The 20,066-nt window shown below is 43.6% G+C and overlaps 1 protein-coding gene across 11 annotated transcripts in view; it reads left to right on the forward strand.

The window, feature by feature from the left end:
* The window catches only part of LOC139567800 (transcription activator BRG1), a 29,843-nt gene extending 22,400 nt beyond the window's left edge, over positions 1-7,443 (forward strand). For 2 of the 11 annotated variants that reach the window (XM_071389324.1, XM_071389326.1), the window contains exons 26-35: positions 320-483; positions 758-1,027; positions 1,565-1,642; positions 1,839-2,057; positions 2,225-2,487; positions 2,773-2,881; positions 2,972-3,073; positions 3,465-3,621; positions 3,819-3,970; positions 4,125-7,443. In XM_071389324.1, coding sequence (XP_071245425.1) covers positions 320-483; positions 758-1,027; positions 1,565-1,642; positions 1,839-2,057; positions 2,225-2,487; positions 2,773-2,881; positions 2,972-3,073; positions 3,465-3,621; positions 3,819-3,970; positions 4,125-4,160 — 1,550 coding nt within the window. In that variant the 3' untranslated portion in view covers positions 4,161-7,443. The remainder of the gene's footprint in view (positions 1-319; positions 484-757; positions 1,028-1,564; positions 1,643-1,838; positions 2,058-2,224; positions 2,488-2,772; positions 2,882-2,971; positions 3,074-3,464; positions 3,622-3,818; positions 3,971-4,124) is intronic. The other 9 variants (XM_071389327.1, XM_071389328.1, XM_071389332.1 and 6 more) reach the window with 6 other exon arrangements.
* The last annotated feature ends 12,623 nt before the right edge of the window (positions 7,444-20,066 follow it).

Raw genomic sequence — 20,066 nt, forward strand, 5'->3', positions numbered from 1 at the left:
AATAGTTACTTGGCGTCTTTCTAATACATGCCTAGTGCAAGAGAACAAATGGTACAAACCCCACCCATCTGGCATTCCATACAGGCTCAATCATACTCAAAGTGTTTTATAGTCTAGAAAATAAATACTTCTTGAACCCATGTCTGCTACGCATATGATACAAAATCAAAGTTGGGGTTTCTGTCTCTCTTAGTTGCTGTGTTTTACTCATCCACTTCCCTCTCCCTCCTCTCTCCCTCCGCCCCCCTCTCCCTCCTCTCTCCCTCCGCCCCCCTCTCCCCTCTCCCTCCTCTCTCCCTCCGCCCCCCTCTCCCTCCAGGCACCACCAAAGCAGATGACAGGGGCATGCTGTTGAAGGCGTTTAACGACCCGGCCTCCCAGTACTTCATCTTCCTGCTCAGTACCAGAGCCGGGGGGCTGGGCCTCAACCTGCAGTCAGCTGACACCGTGGTCATCTTCGACTCTGACTGGAACCCTCACCAGGTAGGGGGAGTAACACAGACACAACTCCTAAGGGATTGGCTGGAGCCCACAGCAGGTACACTTGCAATGTTAGTAGTTGAAGTCATATTTTAACATTACTTGAGTGAGTATTCAGTTAGAAGTACAAAATAGCCCACTAAACTTGCCATGTTAGTATTGACATGCCACCATGGGCCAGATACTAACTGAATCATTGCTACGAATATCTAACGATTCAGCCCAAAGTATCCTACCGTATTCTAACCATCTCTCCCTCTCCTCCCTCTCTCTCCAGGACCTGCAGGCCCAGGACCGTGCGCACCGCATCGGCCAACAGAACGAGGTCCGCGTCCTGCGTCTCTGCACCGTCAACTCCGTAGAGGAGAAGATCCTGGCAGCGGCCAAGTACAAACTCAACGTGGACCAGAAGGTCATCCAGGCCGGCATGTTTGACCAGAAGTCATCGAGCCACGAGCGCCGGGCTTTCCTGCAGGCTATCCTGGAGCACGAGGAACAGGATGAGGTCGGGGCCCCGGGTGGCGTGTGGAAGTCTGGGGGGTCTTGGGTGGGTGTGACTGACGAAAGCCCGGAACTCCCACACCCTCAGAATTCCCACGCTGCCCACTGACACACCTACCTCTCTCCGTTGTACTGTTCTTCCTCTTTTTCATCCGTACATCTCGCTCTTTCTTTCTTTCTTTCTTTCAATCCCTCTTTCTTCTTTTCACCACTCTCTTTCTCTCACATATTTTATGCCTTGTGTATTTGTCTTAGGTGGACAAACACAATGTGGATGGTATTTCATCTACATTTCTTTTGGATGCTAATACTGTTTTAAAGACTTTACATGTACTGTAAATTATATGTTGTATATATTGACCCATTCCTTGATGTTGTCACAGAGCTCTTCTTTACAGAGTGGTGGATTGGATAGTCTGGTCCCAGACCTGTTTGTTCTGTCTGACAATTCCTCTTGTCATTGGTCATATGGTCACAAACAGATCTGGAACCAGGCTAGAGTGGATAGAGCTATAGCTTTGCTCATGTCCTTCTGTCCTGCTGTGTGTTGTGTCTGTCCATTGATGTGTGTTTGACCGCTCAGGAGGAGGACGAGGTGCCAGACGATGAGACGGTCAACCAGATGATCGCCAGGAGCGAGGAGGAGTTTGACCACTTCATGGTTAGTTAGTGTCTGTTGGTCATCATGGTCATTTCTCTGGGTCAAGGGCCAATCCAATATCTATACATACAATGATGCAGAATACTCTGTTCTATTCTCTTCCTACTACCTTCGTTTCCTCTTTCTCCTCTCCTCCCTCTACCTCTGTCTTCTCCTCTCTCCTGCCCCTTCTCCTTGTCTCTATCTCCCCCTCCAGCGTATGGACCTGGACAGGAGGCGTGAGGACGCTCGTAACCCCCGCCGTAAGCCCCGTCTGATGGAGGAGGACGAGCTTCCCACCTGGATCATGAAGGACGACGCAGAGGTGGAGAGACTCACCTGTGAGGAGGAAGAGGAGAAGATGTTCGGGAGGGGGTCCCGCCAGCGCAAGGAGGTGGACTACAGTGACTCACTCACTGAGAAGCAGTGGCTCAAGGTTAGAGGTCAAGGGTCAGGGGTTAAATTACACTCTGGAATTGGTGTATTCATTTGATGTTGTTTATTAAGTGACAAGGTGCTCATCATGTTTGCCTCCCTCTCTCTCTCGCTTTCTCTCTCTCTCGCTCTCTCTTTCTTTCTCCCTTCCTCTCTTTCTCCCTCCAGGCCATTGAGGAAGGCACGTTAGAGGAGATCGAGGAGGAGGTGCGTCACAAGAAGACCACCCGGAAGCGAAAGCGTGACCGCGATGACCTCCCTGGCCCCTCCTCTTCCTCCTCTGGGGGCAGGCGGAGCCGGGACAAGGACGAGGACGGGAAGAGACAGAAGAAGAGGGGACGCCCCCCCGCAGAGAAACTCTCCCCCAACCCCCCCGCTCTCACCAAGAAGATGAAGAAGATAGTGGACGCTGTTATTAAATACAAAGACAGGTAAGACTGAGGCTAGTGTTCTCTTTTGCTTGCTTTACAATTTTGACTTACATGCTGGTTGGAGCTAGCCTGGGTACCAGTCCGTTTGTGCCGTCACGCCACTCCTTGTCATGACAAATATGTTTGGGACCAGGCTAGGTTGGATCAAGGTGCTTGCAACACCAGAGTTGTGACTGATTCCCATATGGGCCACAACATGCTGCAATACAGAATATCTGTGTAACTGCTGTGTAACATCAGTACTACGGGCACTAACATCAGTGTCTCTGGTGATGTCTTTCACAGCAGTAATGGTCGTCAACTGAGTGAGGTCTTCATCCAGCTGCCCTCGCGCAAAGAGCTGCCAGAGTACTACGAGCTCATCCGCAAGCCTGTCGACTTCAGGAAAATCAAGGTCAATTAACACACACACACACACACGCTCTCATTCTCATCCCCCCTCTAATCTCTCTCTCTCCCTCTCCCCTGTCTGCCCCTCCTGTAGGAGAGGATCCGTAGCCACAGATACCGTAGTCTAGGAGACCTGGAGAGAGATGTGATGCTACTCTTTCAGAACGCACAGACCTTCAACCTGGAGGGATCACTGGTGAGACACACACACTTTATACTGGAATGAGTACACAACAACACAAACACATCGATAACAATAGATGTAACAATAGATGAAATAAGTGAATGACTTTGTGTGTTTATCGACTTTAACTCACATCGTCCAGTAACTTCATTAGAGATGCTGATTACAGGAGTTATAACTGCTCTTCCTATATGCGCTCTTGTTACTGTATAAAAATGTATCAAGGGACCAACCCTTTTTTTGATAAACTTTTTATTTGAATGTTTTGAAGCAGGTTAAGGCTGAATAACAATAAGCAGTGGACCAAATAACAATACCATTGTTGCCACGTGTCCAACTGCATCTGTGCATGAGCCTAAAATAGCTACATCGGTCTATCGTCTGGTTGCTGCCTCGTTCCCAGATCTACGAGGACTCCATCGTGCTCCAGTCGGTGTTCACCAGTCTGAGACAGAAGATCGAGAAGGAGGAGGACAGCGAGGGAGAGGACAGTGAGGAAGAGGAAGAGGACCTGGACGAAGGCTCCGAGTCAGAGTGTGAGTCATCACTGAAGAAAGGATGTAAGGAATGAAGAAGCAAAGGAAGGAAGAAGGGGAAAAAAATATTGAGAAAAATAAAGAATGAAAGACGGAGAGAGAACGATTAGTAAACCAGCCATCTCTGTGACCAATAAACTGTGTTGTGTTGATCCTGTGGTGTGTGTGTGTCTGCATCTGCATGTGTATGATATGAATGTGTGTGTGTGTCCATCCTCTAGCCCGCTCAGTGAAGGTGAAGATCCGCCTGGGACGGAGAGAGAAGAGTAGTGACCGGGGGAAGGGTAGGAGACGTATGGGACGCACCCGAGCCAAACCTGTAGTCAGCGACGACGACACTGAAGAGGAGCAGGAGGAGGTGAGGGGAGAGGAGGTGTGTGTGTTTGCACCTTCCATCTTTGATGTTTTGTTTTATGATCCCTCTGCAAAAATATGTTGGCCATATTGTGCATGACACCCAGAAATATTCCCCCTTCTCTCTCTCTTTATATTTCTGTCTCTCTCCTCTCCTGTTCCACCTCTCACAGGAACGCTCCCCGAGTGGCACTGATGAAGAATCCTAAATGGAAACTAGCTGCTTACTCCAAGGTCCAACTCTACTTCCATTATTACCAGGTTTTGTTCAACTCCATTTCATATCTACTTGGGAATGTGGAATTTCACTTAATATTGATGCCAATTCCCTCCCTGTTATGTACATTAGCACAGCTTTCATAACATCAACTACTGGACATGAAGCACTGCTTAGGTCTGGAAAATAGACCAATTCTGCCTCATCCTGTTAGTCGATCTAAACAACCTTGGTAATGTAATATGTGTCAATTACTAAAAGTGTTATTTATTATGTCTGATGTCTTTTGGGGGGTAAGTTGAGGCCATATACAGTGCCTTCAGTAAGTATTCATACTGCTTGACTTATTCCACATTTTGCTGTGTTACAGCCTGAATTCAAAATATATACTTTTTTTGGGACACCCATCTACACACAATACCCCATAATGACAAAGTGAAAACATGTTTTTACAAATGTTTGCAAATGTATTGAAAATGAAATATCTCATTTACATAACTTGAGTCAATACTTTGTAGAAGCATCTTTGGCAGCGATTACAGCTGTGAGTCTTTCCGGGTAAGTCTCTAAGAGCTTTCCACACCTGGATTGTGGAACATTTACCTTTTATTATTTTCAAAATTCTGTCAAATTGGATATTGATCATTGCGAGGCAACCGTTTTCAGGTCTTGCCATAGATTTTCAAGCCTATTTAAGTCAAAACTGTAACTCGGCCACTCAGGAACATTCACTGTCTTCTTGGTAAGCAACTCCAGTGTATATTTGGCCTTGTGTTTTAGGTTATTGCCCTGCTGAAAGGTGAATTTATCTCCCAGTATTTGGTGGAAGGCAGACTGAACCAGGTTTTCCTCCAGGATTTTGACTGTTCTTAGCTGCATTGTTTATTTCTATCCAGAAAAACTCCCCCAGTCCTTAACAATTACAATATGTAGAGTGGTACTCGGTAATGGATTTGCCCACAAAAACATTGCATTGCTTTTCCACATTTTTTGTACTATTACTTTAGTGCTTTGTTGCAAACAGGATATAGTTTTATTCTGTACAGGTTTCCTTCTTTTCACTCTGTCATTTAGGTTAGTATTGTGGAGTAACTAGAGTGGTGTTGATCCATCCTCAGTTTTCTCCTATCACAGCCATTAAACTCTGTAACTGTTTTAAAATCACCATTGGCCTCATGGTGAAATCCCTGAGCAGTTTCCTTCCTCTCTGGAAACTGAGTTAGGAAGGACGCCTGTATCTTTGTATCGACTGGGTGTATTGATACACCATCCAAAGTGTAATTAATAATTTCACCATGCTCAAACGGTTATTCAATGTCTGCTTTTATTTTTACCCATCTACCAATAGGTGCCCTTCTTTGCTAGGCATTGAAAAACCTCCCTGGTCTTTGTGGTTGAATCTGTGTTTGAAATTCACTGCTCAACTGAGGGACCTTACAATTATCTGTATGTGTGGGATACAGAGAGGGGGTAGTTATTCAAAAATCATGTTTAACACTAGTCCATGCAACTTATTATGTGACTTGTTAAGCACATTTTACTCCTGAACTTGCCATAACAAATGGGTTGAATATTTATAGACTCAAGACATTTCAGGTTTTAATTTTTTATTAATATATTTTTTTTAAAGAATCCACTTTGACATGATGAGGTATTGTGTGTAGGCCAGTGACACAAAATCTCAATTTAATCAATTTTTAATTCAGGCTGTAACAACAAAATGTGGAAAAAATCAAAGTGTGTGAATTCTTTCTGAAGACACTGTAGGTGTGTGTTAATCGTCTATGTTGACAGAGGCCCTCTGTTAGAATTGCCACCGTTTCTTTCTGTGTTGGTTCTAGGAATCTGTGTACATTTGAGCAAGGCTCTGTCCTAAACTGACTTGAGTTGAAATGGAATTGACCCCAAGCTAAAACTGACATACAGTACCTGTCCATGTATTATACCATAACTCACCCAGTAACTGCACCAGAGACGCTGCTTACAGTAGTTGTAACTGCTATTACTATACACTCTGTTATTACTGACGATTGTATAACAATTAATTAAGGGGCAAATCCTATCTTCCATTTAGGTCAAATTTTCACTTAGTCTCACTTAGGCCTGGATTCAATCCGGAAGCGTGGATGATCCTCGTTATAGCACATTTGACATTTAAAGGTGATTCCCGATTGAGCCTACATAGGCAGCGTTTACCGTGAATGCGGTCTCCGCCAACGCGGAAATGTTGCCTTTCAAAGGTGCATAGTCGGAAAGGGCCGATCGAATTAAATCTATCCCAAAGTCTCCCATTGACGTCAATGATGACTACGTGAAAATGATATTTAAATGGAAGTTAAGTTTGCCCCTAAGTATTAATAATACATTAAGTAATGTAGCAGTAAGTGAAATTTCAAATGCTTCTATTTGGATGTTGTGCTGCTTTCCTAGCGTAGCTAAACAAAATGTCAGACTGTTTGAATCTACTTTTTTGCACATTTTCATGTTTGTTGTTTTTAAGATGACGGACCAGAGGGACAGTAGTTCTTCTCTGTATTCATGTATGCCTCATGGCGGTACGGTGTTAGATATCTATGGTTATGTCATTCTAGATATGCATGTATACACTGAGTGTACAAAACATTAGGACCACCTTCCTAATATTGGGATGCGCCTCCTGTTGCCCTCAGAACAGCTTCAATTCTTCTTGGCATGGACTCTATAAGGTGTTGAATGCGTTCCACAGGGATGCTGGCCCTTGTTGACTCCAATGCTTCCCACAGCTGTGTCAAGTTGGCTGGATGTCCTGTGGATGGTGGACCATTCTTGATACATATGGGAAACTGTTGAGCGTGAAAAACCCAGCAGCGTTGCAGTTCTTGACACACTCTAACCGGTGTACCTGGCACCTACTACCATACCCCGTTTAAAGGCACTTAAATATTTTGTCTTGCTCATTCACCCTCTGAATGGCACACACACAAACCATGTCTCAATTGTCTCAAGGTTTAAAAATGTATTCTTTAACCTGTGCCTTCATCTACTCTGATTGAAGTGGATTAACAAGTGACATCAATAAGAGATCACAGCTTTCACCTGGATTCACCTGGTCAGTCTGTCGTAGATAGAGCATGTGCTCTTAATGTTGTGTATACTCAGTGTATGTGTGTAGGATACAATCAAATATACTGTATTATTTCATATGACAAAGTTAATGTTATGAGTAGGTCTGAGTGTTTTGTGCAATTATGTGACATGCCTGGATTTGAACCTTTATTTAAAGCTTTTTCATCAAACTGTCCTCTTTTACTTTCATGTCATATAGTTCAGGGCCATCCTAAGTCAATTGCTTCGATTTTTGGTGTAATGATCATTTCTGGAAAAGGTTTTAGATACAAGATAAATGATTGCGCAAAACACAGGGCCCTAGAAGAGGTATCAACCAAGGCGGCAGTATTCAACTCCCTCCTTCGATGTTGGGGAGCTCTGTATCGTGTTGTCATTCACTGGATCTTCAAGACTACAGTAAGGAAACCATTGAGAGATATAGGCTACAGTATTCATATTCAATTTCTTATAAAGAAACGTGATGATTTCCATTTCAGATCTACAGGTAATTGTGATTAGTGCATGATGGTGTAATGGCAGTTCTTGTCCACAGTGAGGCGATCTCACTCAAACCTTCCAAGCAGCCTTTCCCAGCTAAACTGAGGTGTGTTCCTATCTTATTGGTAGACTAGATAGATCAGATAGATCTTTTCAATGCGTTTTTATTTCTGTTTCCTTCTTCCGTCTCAGTCTGAGTGAGTGTGTGTTAGTGGGGTATTTTGACAGAGGGTGAATGACTTGGAAGGGTTTCTCTCTGACAGAGAAGCAGTGATGCGAAGAACACTTCTTGACAGGTCAACCAAAAACACATTTGATGTTATTCCACAGACACAAACTCTCCTCAACAAGAGGTTGCAAGAGGTCCATTTAAGGTCAGGTGACTCAGGTCAACAAATGAATGTCTTTCTATCTAACCTGTTTAAACAACATGGAATACACCAATCAGAACTGATGTTTAATTTTGCGGCACATTGGGTGGATTCGATTATGCTGAGTTGTGGGGCACCAGGCAAAGGCCCATCACCTCATTGGGCTAAAGCTAGTAGGGAGGAGCAGCCTTCTCAAATAGAACAGTTTAGGCCACTGGTTAATTTTTTTATTTTAGGAACTTTGTTGGGCTTTCAACTTACTCTCGAAAGTTGTAAAAGTAGAATGCACAAGGTGCAATTTTTAAATTGGGTAGTGCATCATCAGTATTCCTCTTGTCATGTCGGTCATTGCAGGCCCTAGAGAGCTATTTATAACTTGTCAGAAATATACAGATCAACTAGCCCATGTCAGGTAATGTTTTTTTTAGCTAGGTTTTTTAGCCCATAGATTTTGTTGTAATGTTTGAGTCACTCAAATATCACATGATTAAACATTAGACATGGCAAAATGTATATAATTGCAAGACAATTAGCTTTAAACTGCTAAATGTTCTCTCCGCCAACAAGAGAGGTGTGAACAGTTTGAAATAGACGTGCAGTGTGCATACGTGCATGTTGCCCAATGCTGGAATGGGGACCTGAGTGAATAAGTTTGGGAACCACTGATTTAGGGGGTTAGAAATAAATTCCTACGCCACCCGTGATGTAGACGAGAATAGCTTTCTGGACATTTAGACCCTCTGTTAAATTACACATTTCTCGAGGTAGGAATATCACAAAAGGTCGAGGTAGGAATATCACAAAAATTTGATCAATGGCTCATTCTAGAGAAGACATCCTCCGAGTTATGACATCGGCCAGTTTTGAAATTTACACGTATGATAGACGTTTTGGCGATGTAAAAGTCTTATACTTATTAACTTCCAGTGTAGTGAGAGACTTTATCACAGTGCTACGTCATACTGGCCGGATTTCTGCCTGCTTGAACGCTAATAACTCAGATACACGTGAAAACATGAAATGACTAAGGGAATCGATAGAGCACCACTCAGAGATGCACAAAAACAATATAATATAAAACATCAGTGAACCTTTCCTTTAAACTGATGGATTTCGATGGGGATTTTAAAAATTGTTACTTAGATTGATGCACTGGTGTGTCAATCAACTAGGGGATTAATTACAAACTGCAGCAAATGTATGGAGCCTATATTTTTGTTTCTGGTTGATGTTAAGCCACATCATTAGGTGATAGTTCAACCTTACCTTACTCACTTGATGCAGGTCAACCGTAACTGTTAAAAACACATTTCAGGTTTGTCCACAACATGACAAGAGGTCCAATAAATGACTCACTATCTGACTGATATCAACAACCTGGATTACACCAATCAGAACGGATGTTTATTTTTGTGGAGCATTGACAGTAGGCACAGGATAGAGAGCGGTCAGTGTAGTGTGCAGTCTGTCTAGGGGGGCGAGTTGATGGCAATAGAGTGTGTGTGTGTTTTGACAGCGGCCCCAATGTTTGACTTGGAAGGGTTTCTCCCTCTGGAGCCGTGCTTCGAGGAACACTTCCTGACTTCTAGGAACCCCTTGTCTGGACCTCTGGAGGAACGCGCACACACACATCCAGAGCAAGTCTCAGCGAGCTGTTCACATCTGTCAAGGGGGAGGGGCGGCACGTTCATGTTCTCCCAGTCGGAGGGAGGAAGGGGAGCGGGAAAGCCATGTCCATAGAACGGGTCCTAAACGTGAGTAGAACAGGTAGGGTAAACACTACCTAACTTGGAAAACAAGTTGTTGTTTTGAATGTAGAGTCCTTAGGATTGCTATCTAACGGTCATATGAAAAAGGTTATATGAAGTCAATCAATAGCCTCTGAGAAAATATGTTTTACACTCGCACACACCAACAGGGCCAGACAAGATTAAAGCTAAAGCCATCCTGTCCATTACGAGGGATGGGGAGAGGTACCATTTTCACAGGCCACATGAGTCTGTCTGTGTGTGTGTGAGTGCTAGTGTGTGTATGGACACAATGGTCATCACCCCTCTTGCTGTACCAAAGTATGAAGCACTTATCAGAGTCAGAGGTCTTAAACGTTAGGCCCTAATCGGAGTAGAGTGTAGCCCTCTTCCTCCCACCCTATCCTAGCACTGGGCTTGAGATGCTGTATACAGAGTACAGGGCCGTGGTATCAGCTTTCAGTCCAACCGGCACATGGCCTGACTGGCTGCATCTATCGATCTGTCAAGGACACACACACGAAATAATCACTCTAGGACATGCAATGTTACTTGATTGAAGACTACTGCACTGAAAACCCTGTGTTGTTAGATAATGTGATATAGGATATTGCTGGAGTGTTGCCCAGGCAGGGTGTTTGGTTCCCACAAATGCTCCATGTTGCACTTTCTGTCTGAAGGGGAGATCAGTTGTCAGCCTCGGGGTTCGTTTAAGTTCAAGATTCCAGATTGTTTTATAGGAGTCAATGATTCAAATCAAAGTGCATTTAAAATCGCAAACACACATTAGGGAAGTCAAAGCAAACAGGAGCAGTGAAAGAGATGCATAAAAGAAAGAGATACATAAAAACACAAAAGATGTCGAAAACAATCAAATCCAAGGTGTGACAGTGGTGTGAACTACCTTGATTCAGCACCTGAGTGAGCCAACTCATCCAGCATGCAACAGTAGATAGGATGGAATGTGATGAAAATGAGTCATCGTTATCAACAAGAAGTGTAGGAAAGTAATCAATACTTCACAGTTTCTGTTGGGCAATCATTTTTGGTAACGGTAGTAGCCCTAACCCTACCTTCATGTCCACATCCTGTTTTCACTGGCCACGTGTGTATGGACACAATGGCCATCTCCACTCTTGCCGTGTCAGAGGATGAAGCACTTATCAGGGGCCTTGATAGTTAGACCTGAGTTGGAGCAGAGTGTAGTCCTCCTCCCGCCCTATCCTATAGAGCTGGGCCTGAGAGTACAGCAGTGGAGGCTGCTGAGGGGAGGACTTCTCGTAATAACGGCTGGAATGGAGTGGTATCAAATATATTTTGTAGTACCATTCCATCGACTCCATTCCGGCCATTATTATGAGCCATCCTCCCCTCAGCAGCCTCCACTGGAGTACAGGGCTGTGGTATCAGCTTCCAGTCCAACCAGCACATGGCCTGACTGGCTGCATCTATCTATCTGTCAAGGACACACACACACAAAACATTCTACTGTTCAGCAGAAAACAAAACAATCACTCTCTAGGACGTACAGTGTAGACTACCACTGCCGCTGTGTTTTTAGATAATGTGATATAGGATACTGCTGGAGCGTTGCTCAGGCAGGATGTTTGGTTCTTTAATGCTCTGTTGTACTCTGTCAGAGAGACATATCCATTGTGATAGGAGCCACTGATTCATAGATGTGACCGTGGACGCCTTGATTCAGCAACCAAATAATCCAGCATGCAACAGTAGATGTGATGGAAATGAGTCGTCATTATCAACATGGAGTGTAGGAATGTAATTAATACTTACAGTTTCTGTTGGGCAAGCATTTTCGGTAACAGTAGTAACACTAACCCTAGCCTCAACCCTAACACTAACCCTAGCCTCAACCCTAACCTCAACCCTAACACTAACCCTAGCCTCAACCCTAACCCTAGCTTCATGTCCACATCCTAGTTAAACCCTAACCCTAGCTTCATGTCCACATCCTAGTTAAACCCTAACCCTAGCCTCAACCCTAACCCTAGCTTCATGTCCACATCCTAGTTAAACCCTAACCCTAGCCTCAACCCTAACACTAACCCTAGCTTCATGTCCACATCCTAGTTAAACCCTAACCCTCAACCTTAACACTAACCCTAGCCTCAACCCTAACACTAGCTTCATGTCCACATGTCGGTTCAACCCTAACCCTAGATTCATGTCCACATCTCAGTACAAGCCTAACCCTAGCCTCAACCCTAACCCTACAACAGAGTTACTATGGATACCTTAACAGGAAGTGTCAGTCAGGGAGTTGACCCAGATCCACTTCCTGCTCAACTATGTTCCTTCCTGTAGAAGTCAGAATATAATGTAGTTTACAATGACAGGAAGTCACAACTATCGTAAACCATGTTTAGTTTGATAACGTAAAGGAAGTCAAGGCCATAGAGTACATTGTATAGTGAACATTTCCACTTAATAAGTTACATATTTGACCACCCATATCTAAATTGGAATAGGCTGGAAGATAGTTTATTGCCCATGAACAAAAGATGACAGGAATTTGCTCTGACATTGATTAACTCGGTACAAAAGTATTTCTGTTACTACTAGTTCTTCTTATTCAGTCATGCCATGCTGTATGTAGGTAGGTAATTAACGTGCACTTGTCTCTTTCTATGTCAGTCTGCCTACATTTATGTGTAGGTAAGGAATTAACATACACTAATTCATACACTTGTCTCTGTCATGTCAATCTGTGTATTTATGTATGCATTTACATTACATGATCAAACTATGTGGACACCTGCTCATCGAACATCTCATTCCAAAATGATGGGCATTAATATGGAGTTGGTCCCCCCCTTTGCTGCTATAACAGCCTCCACTCTTCTGGGAAGGCTTTCCACTAGATGTTGGAACATTGCTGCGGGGACTTGCTTCCATTCAGCCACAAGAGCATTAGTGAGGTCGGGCACTGATGTTGGGCGATTAGGCCTGGCTTGCAGTCGGCGTCCCAATTCATCCCAAAGCTGTAGGATGGGGTTGAGGACAGGGCTCTGTGCAGGCCAGTCAAGTTATTCCACACCAATCTCGACAAACCATTTCTGTATGGACCTCGCTTTGTGCACGGGGGCATTGTCATGCTGAAGCAGGAAAGGGCTTTCCCCAAATTCTTGCCATAAAGTTGGAAGCACAGAATCGTCTAGAATGTCATTGTATGCTGTAGCGTTAAGATTTTCCTTCACTGGAACTAAAGGGCCTAGTCCGAACCATGAAAAACAGCCCCAGACCATTGTTTCTCCTCCACCAAACTTTACAGTTGGCACTATGCATTGGGGCAGGTAGCGTTCTCCTGGCATCCGCCAAACCCATATTAGTCCGTAAGACTGCCAGATGGTGAAGCGTGATTCATCACTCCAGAGAATGCGTTTCCACTGCTCCAGAGTCCAAATGTTTACACCACTCCAGTGGACACTTGGCATTGCACATGGTGATCTTAGGATGGTGTGTGGCTGCTCGGCCATGGAAACCCATTTCATGAAGCTCCAGACGAACAGTTCTTGTGCTGACATTTCTTCCAGAGGCAATTTGGAACTCGGTAGTGAGTGTTGCAACCGAGGACAGATGATTTTTACACGCTTCAGCACTCTGCGGTCCCGTTCGGTGAGCTTGTGTGGCCTACCTCTTCGCGGCTGAGCCGTTGTTGCTCCTAAACGTTTCCACTTCACAATAACAGCACTTACAGCTGACTAGGGCAGCTCTAGCAGGGCAACAAACTGACTTGTTGGAAAGGTGGCATCCTATAACGGTGCCACGTTGAAAGTCACTGAGCTCTTCAGTAAGGCCATTCTACTGCCAATGTTTGTCTATGGAGATTGCATGACTGTGTGCTTGATTTTATACACCTGTCAGCAACGGGTGTGGCTGAAATAGCAGAATCCACTAATTTGGAGGGGTGTCCACATACTTTTGTGTATGTTTGTATGTACAGTATGTATGTGTGTGTATAAACAGAGTTTATACACAATTACACGTACACTCGTCTCTGTTTTTCAACAACTGACGGGCAGCCCCCAGGTGGTAAAGGTAGGCAACAACATATCTGCCACAAAGATCCTCAACACGGGGACCCCTCAGAGGTGCGTGCTTAGTTCCCTCCTGTACTCCATGTTCACCCACGACTGCATGGCCAAGCACGTCTCCAACACCCTCATTAAGTTTGCGGACGACACAACGGTGGTAGGCCTGATCACCGACAATGATGAGACAGCCTGCAGAGAGGAGGTCAGAGACCTGGCAGTGTTGTGCCAGGAAGACAACCTTTCCCTCAACTTGATCAAGACAAAGGAGCTGATTGTGGACTATAGGAAAAGGAGGGCCGAGCTCGCCCCCATTCTCATCGACGAGGGCTGTAGTGGAGCAGGTCTAGAGCTTCAAGTTCCTTGGTGTCTACATCACCAACAAACTATCATGACAGTCGCGAAGAGGGCATGACAATGCCTATTCCCCCTCGGGAGACTGAAAAGATTTGGCATGGGTCCTCAGATCCTCAAAAATGTCTACAGTGGCACCATCGAGAGCATCTTGACTGGTTGCATCACCCACCGCCTGGTATGGCAACTGCTTGGCATCTGACCACATGGCGCTACAGAGGGTAGTGCGTAAGGCCCAGTACATCACTGGGGCCAAGCTTCCTGCCATCCAGGACCTCTATACCAGGCGGTGTCAGAGGAAGGCTCCTTAACAGCTTCTACCCTCAAGCCATAAGACTGCTGAACAGTTACTCAAATGGCTACATGGACTATTTGCATTGGCTGGGCTTTTTTTACGCTGCTGCAACTCGCTGTTTGTTATTTATGCAGAGTATTACCTCAATTACCTTGACTAACCTGTACCCCCGCACATTGACTTGGTACCGGTACCCCTTGTATATAGCCTCGTTATTGATGTTTTATTGTTACTTTCTTAAACTTTCATTTAGTAAACATTTTCAAAACTGCATTGTTGGTTAAGGGCTTGCAAGTAAGCAATTCACTAAGGTTGTATTCGGCGCATGTGACAAAACATTTGATATGATTTTATGTCAATCTGTCTGTGTTTGTAGGTATAGAAGGAGGAGCATGTCAGTCTTTCAACGTACAGTATGTCGGATGTTGCAGGAGGAGCTACACATGAGAAGAGTAAAATAGGTTAAGATTATGGCTGGGCTCTGTTGGCAACCCACCACTATATCTATGGTGATATACAGTTATTAAACCACTACTATATCTATGGTGATATACAGTTATTAAACCACTACTATATCTATGGTGATATACAGTTATTAAAACACTACTATATCTATGGTGATATACAGTTATTAAACTACTACTATATCTATGGTGATATACAGTTATTAAACCACTACTATATCTATGGTTATATACAGTTATTAAACTACTACTATATCTATGGTGATATACAGTTATTAAACCACTACTATATCTATGGTGATATACAGTTATTAAAACACTACTATATCTATGGTGATATACAGTTATTAAACCACTACTATATCTATGGTGATATACAGTTATTAAGCCACTACTATATCTATGGTGATATACAGTTATTAAAACACTACTATATCTATGGTGATATACAGTTATTAAAACACTACTATATCTATGGTGATATACAGTTATTAAACTACTACTATATATATGGTTATATACAGTTATTAAGCCACTGCTAATGTAGGTCTGGATTGAAATCATTGCATGCTTCATCCATGGCCTGAAGGAGGTTGGTACGCTCATGGGGATGGCAATTGTACATCTTCCACCTGTATTGTAATCATGTATTGTATTTTACTGTACTTATGTATTGTTGTGGTCCTGTACGTGGCTCAGTTCATAAGAGCATGGCACTAGAGTTGTGGGTTCGATTCCCACTGGGGTCACATACCAAAATGTGTGGACTGTTGTCACTTTATATCAAAGTGTCTGCTACGTAAATGGCATATATTACAGTATTACAGTACTGTATTGGCCAATGCAATTTTAGTAAAGGGATGCATTTCTTTCTTGTTTTGGACTTTCTGGATTATTTGCGTATTGTATTAATATTGTATTATTGCACTGTAGAAGCTAGAAACACAAGCATTTCACTGCACCTGCTGTAACATCTGTTCATGTGGGTGCGCGACCAAAATGAAGTTGCTGGGGTCTTTTAGATCGGGGGTCACACTGCTTTACTAAAGTCACAAACTCATTATGCTGTGGTCTTTTAGATCGGGGGTCACACTGCTTTACTAAAGTCACAAACTCATTATGCTGTGGTCTTTTAGATCGGGGGTCACACTGCTTTACTAAAGTCACAAACTCATTATGCTGTGGTCTTTTAGATCGGGGGTCACACTGCTTTACTAAAATCACAAACTCATTATGCTGTGGTCTTTTAGATCGGGGGTCACACTGCTTTACTAAAGTCACAAACTCATTATGCTGTGGTCTTTTAGATCGGGGGTCACACTGCTTTACTAAAGTCACAAACTCATTATGCTGTGGTCTTTTAGATCGGGGGTCACACTGCTTTACTAAAATCACAAACTCATTATGCTGTGGTCTTTTAGATCGGGGGTCACACTGCTTTACTAAAATCACAAACTCATTATGCTGTGTTTTGGTGATTAAACCAATGTACTCATATCTCACAGTAAACGTATACCCTGAGTGTACAAAACATTATGAACACCTGGTTTGGAGTTTTGTGCTAATTCACCACATACTCGGGAAAATGGTACCAAAACGATTATAAAGAAAACTAACACACACTCGTCCCTTTGTGCCGGTCCCTGAGGGTGTGCGTGTGTGTGTGTGTGTGTGTGCGTGTGCGTGTGTTTGTGTGTGTGTGCATATGTTGAGTCATTGTTGGCTTTCTGAAATATGTCATCCAGCAGCCATTTCAGCATTACAGGAGTACCAGCCTGCTACCTTCACTACCAGGAGTACCTGCCTGATACCTTCACTACCAGGAGTACCAGCCTGCTACCTTCACTACCAGGAGTACCAGCCTGCTACCTTCACTACCAGGAGTACCAGCCTGCTACCTTCACTACCAGGAGTACCAGCCTGCTACCTTCACTACCAGTAATACCAGCCTGCTACCTTCACCACCAGTAATACCAGCCTGCTACCTTCACTACCAGGAGTACCAGCCTTCTACCTTCACTACCAGGAATACCAGCCTTCTACTTTCACTACCAGGAGTACCAGCCTTCTACCTTCACTACCAGGAATACCATCCTGCTACCTTCACTACCAGGAATACCATCCTGCTACCTTCACTACCAGGAATACCATCCTGCTACCTTCACTACCAGGAATACCATCCTGCTACTTTCACTACCAGGAATACCATCCTGCTACCTTCAGGAGCTGGGTCTCAACTAGTAACTTACTAGCCCCTCCCCCCATCGAAAACACACACATCACCCAATTGAAATACTTCCTCTGATTATTAACTATCCTACCCCATCCGCACACACAGACAGGCAGATACACACATACACACCTCCCAAGCAGGAGCCAGCTAACAGGGGCCGACCAGAAGTGAACTGTACATTTCCCCTCCTGGAGGATGAATAAAGTTGTATCTTATCTTATAACTGATAACTAATTAACCCCTCCTCCTACTGAAACACAAACACACATATCACCCCATGGAAAGATTTCCTCTATTCTATAAATATTAACAAGGCTTCCCCTGATTACACACACACACACGCACACACACACATGCGCACACACACACATGCGCACACGCACACACACACACACACACACACACACACACACACACACACACACACACACACACACACACACACACACACACACACCTCATGGAAAGATTTGCTCTGACACACACATTCTATAAACATTAGATCCACCCCACACTCTTAGAATCTCTCTCCATTCCAATGGGCTTGCTCACAGACAACCTCTCGGTCTTTCCTTTATCCACTAGGGGTGTGTGGGACATGTCATGTTTTTTGTGTTTGAATTCCTGGTGATTTTACAGTAGAGAGTTCCCAGAGTTCCATTTAATAGGTTCTAGGAAAATGTATGACTTTCCAAGATGAACTGTAAACAACTAGAGGGGCTGGATCGAGGAGAGGAGGAGCGGTAGACTAGGAGAGAGAGAAGGGGGGCAGGATTTCCATCATCCTCCCTAGTCTTATTTCGGGAATCCCCAACCAGCCTCCAACCGATGATTGTACACCAACCTTGTGTATCAATACAGGCTGAATGGAGGGGACAACATGATGGCAGGAAACATAACATAAACATAATAACATAGAACGATTGTGTCAACAATGATTTTCATTTATTTTGTCCTTCCAGTTACTGAATCTGTGTAATACCAGATTTATATATAAATACTCACTAAATAGAAGAGTGACAACAATGTGGAGAATATATATTGAATATACAGTGTATATACATAGATGGATATGATGGCTAATGTGATTTAAAGGTATCTTCTAAGTGTGACATCCCTCCCTGCTGGGATCTCCTGTTTGGCAGTCTGCGTGTTGCAGGAGGCCAGTGGGCAGAGTTGGGAAGATCGTCAGCTGATGTGGCACACCTGGGCAGGCTTGGCCTGCAGGCTATAAAGGGTTGTCACATCAGCCAACTCTCGGTCTTCCCTGACTGGCAGGCTGGCTTCCACCACCTTTAGTTTTTTGGGGTTTGTTTTCACCATACAACACCCTCTCCACTCATCCACACACTGCATACACGACTGATCCTACAGACGTCCACAGTATGTTTCTTATTATTTAGTTGAATAAATGTATTCCTTTTTACATTTAAGTCATGTGTGGTCTCCCTTTGTTGTTACAAACTACGAGTCAGGTCGTAACGCAAGTTACTAAATCTGTTTTGAACTGTCTGTCACGCCCTTGGGAGTCCCGGCATCTTGCTCAACTACCCAAATACCTCAGTTACATCAGCCAATAGGACTCCTATAAGGAGTAGCCTGTTCACTCTAGTCATACTTCACATACAGCAAATCATTTATGATCCACAAGACTTATGTTTTGCAAATCTGCCCACGTTGCTGACTTAGAGAAACTAGGGTACATACAGGATGTGGTGGAAATGATGAACATTTGAATACAGATAGCATGCTGCCATTGGCTCAGGATAGACTTGACAGTATGTAAAGTAGTGTCTAGTTGATTTAGATGTTTTAAATGTTCCATTCATTTACTACATTTTCCAAAACAAAAGTCTGTCTAGGTGAAGTTGAACTTTCTGCTGTGAGAAAGAGCCTTCGATTCATGGAGGAGCTGCTATTATTTATATTCAAATGGATTACTGTGCAAGAGAATGGTTATTGGATTCTCAGACCGGTTTTGATATGGAATAGAATGTGACAGCTTACATCATAACTGTTATCTTGTGTAAATGGCACTTTGTTCCTGGGAGTAACATTGAAACTGTACTGTGTAACCGTTTTGAAATACTTTTCAATGGCCAAGAACATACCATTGAAGCTTAGATTGACACAGCTGCCGAAGGCTTCTAGTGAGTTTCCTAATATTGGACTTCTTGAAACTATCTTGCAAATTCTCTGCAAAGCATTTGGCAATGATTTCACTACTGAATAGGCCATTTTCTTATGTAATACTTACAATAGGCTTCATGTAGTGATTCAACAAAGATACATTCCTACATGAACAGTAAAATAGCTTATTGTTGTTATTGTATAACACGTACAAAAATTAAATGTGATTTTACCTCCACAAAACTTTACCCAGGTGGTAAATTCTATATCTTGAATTCATCCTGTTTAACTTTATTAAATGTTTAATATCTTGTTTTTAATTCTTCTTCTTCATGAACACAACAGAAAAACACAAGCTTTTCTTTTGCACATGATTTGTGTACATGTGCCAGCCACAAGACTATGGGCACAAAACCGTGACTTGTCAGTGAAGAACACTTTTTGCCAGTCCTGACTGGTCCAGCAACGGTGGGTTTGTGCCCATAGTGTTTGTGCCCGTTATTGCCGGTGATGTCTGATGAGGACCTGCCTTACAACAGGCCTACAAGCCCTCAGTCCAGCCTCTCTCAGCCTATTGCGGACTGTCTGAGCACTGATGAAGAGATTGTGCGTTCCTGGTGTAACTCGGGCAGTTGTTGTTGCCATCCTGTACCTGTCTCGCATGTG

The sequence above is a fragment of the Salvelinus alpinus genome, chromosome 2 (assembly GCF_045679555.1).
Source record: "Salvelinus alpinus chromosome 2, SLU_Salpinus.1, whole genome shotgun sequence".
Lineage (NCBI taxonomy): Eukaryota > Metazoa > Chordata > Actinopteri > Salmoniformes > Salmonidae > Salvelinus > Salvelinus alpinus.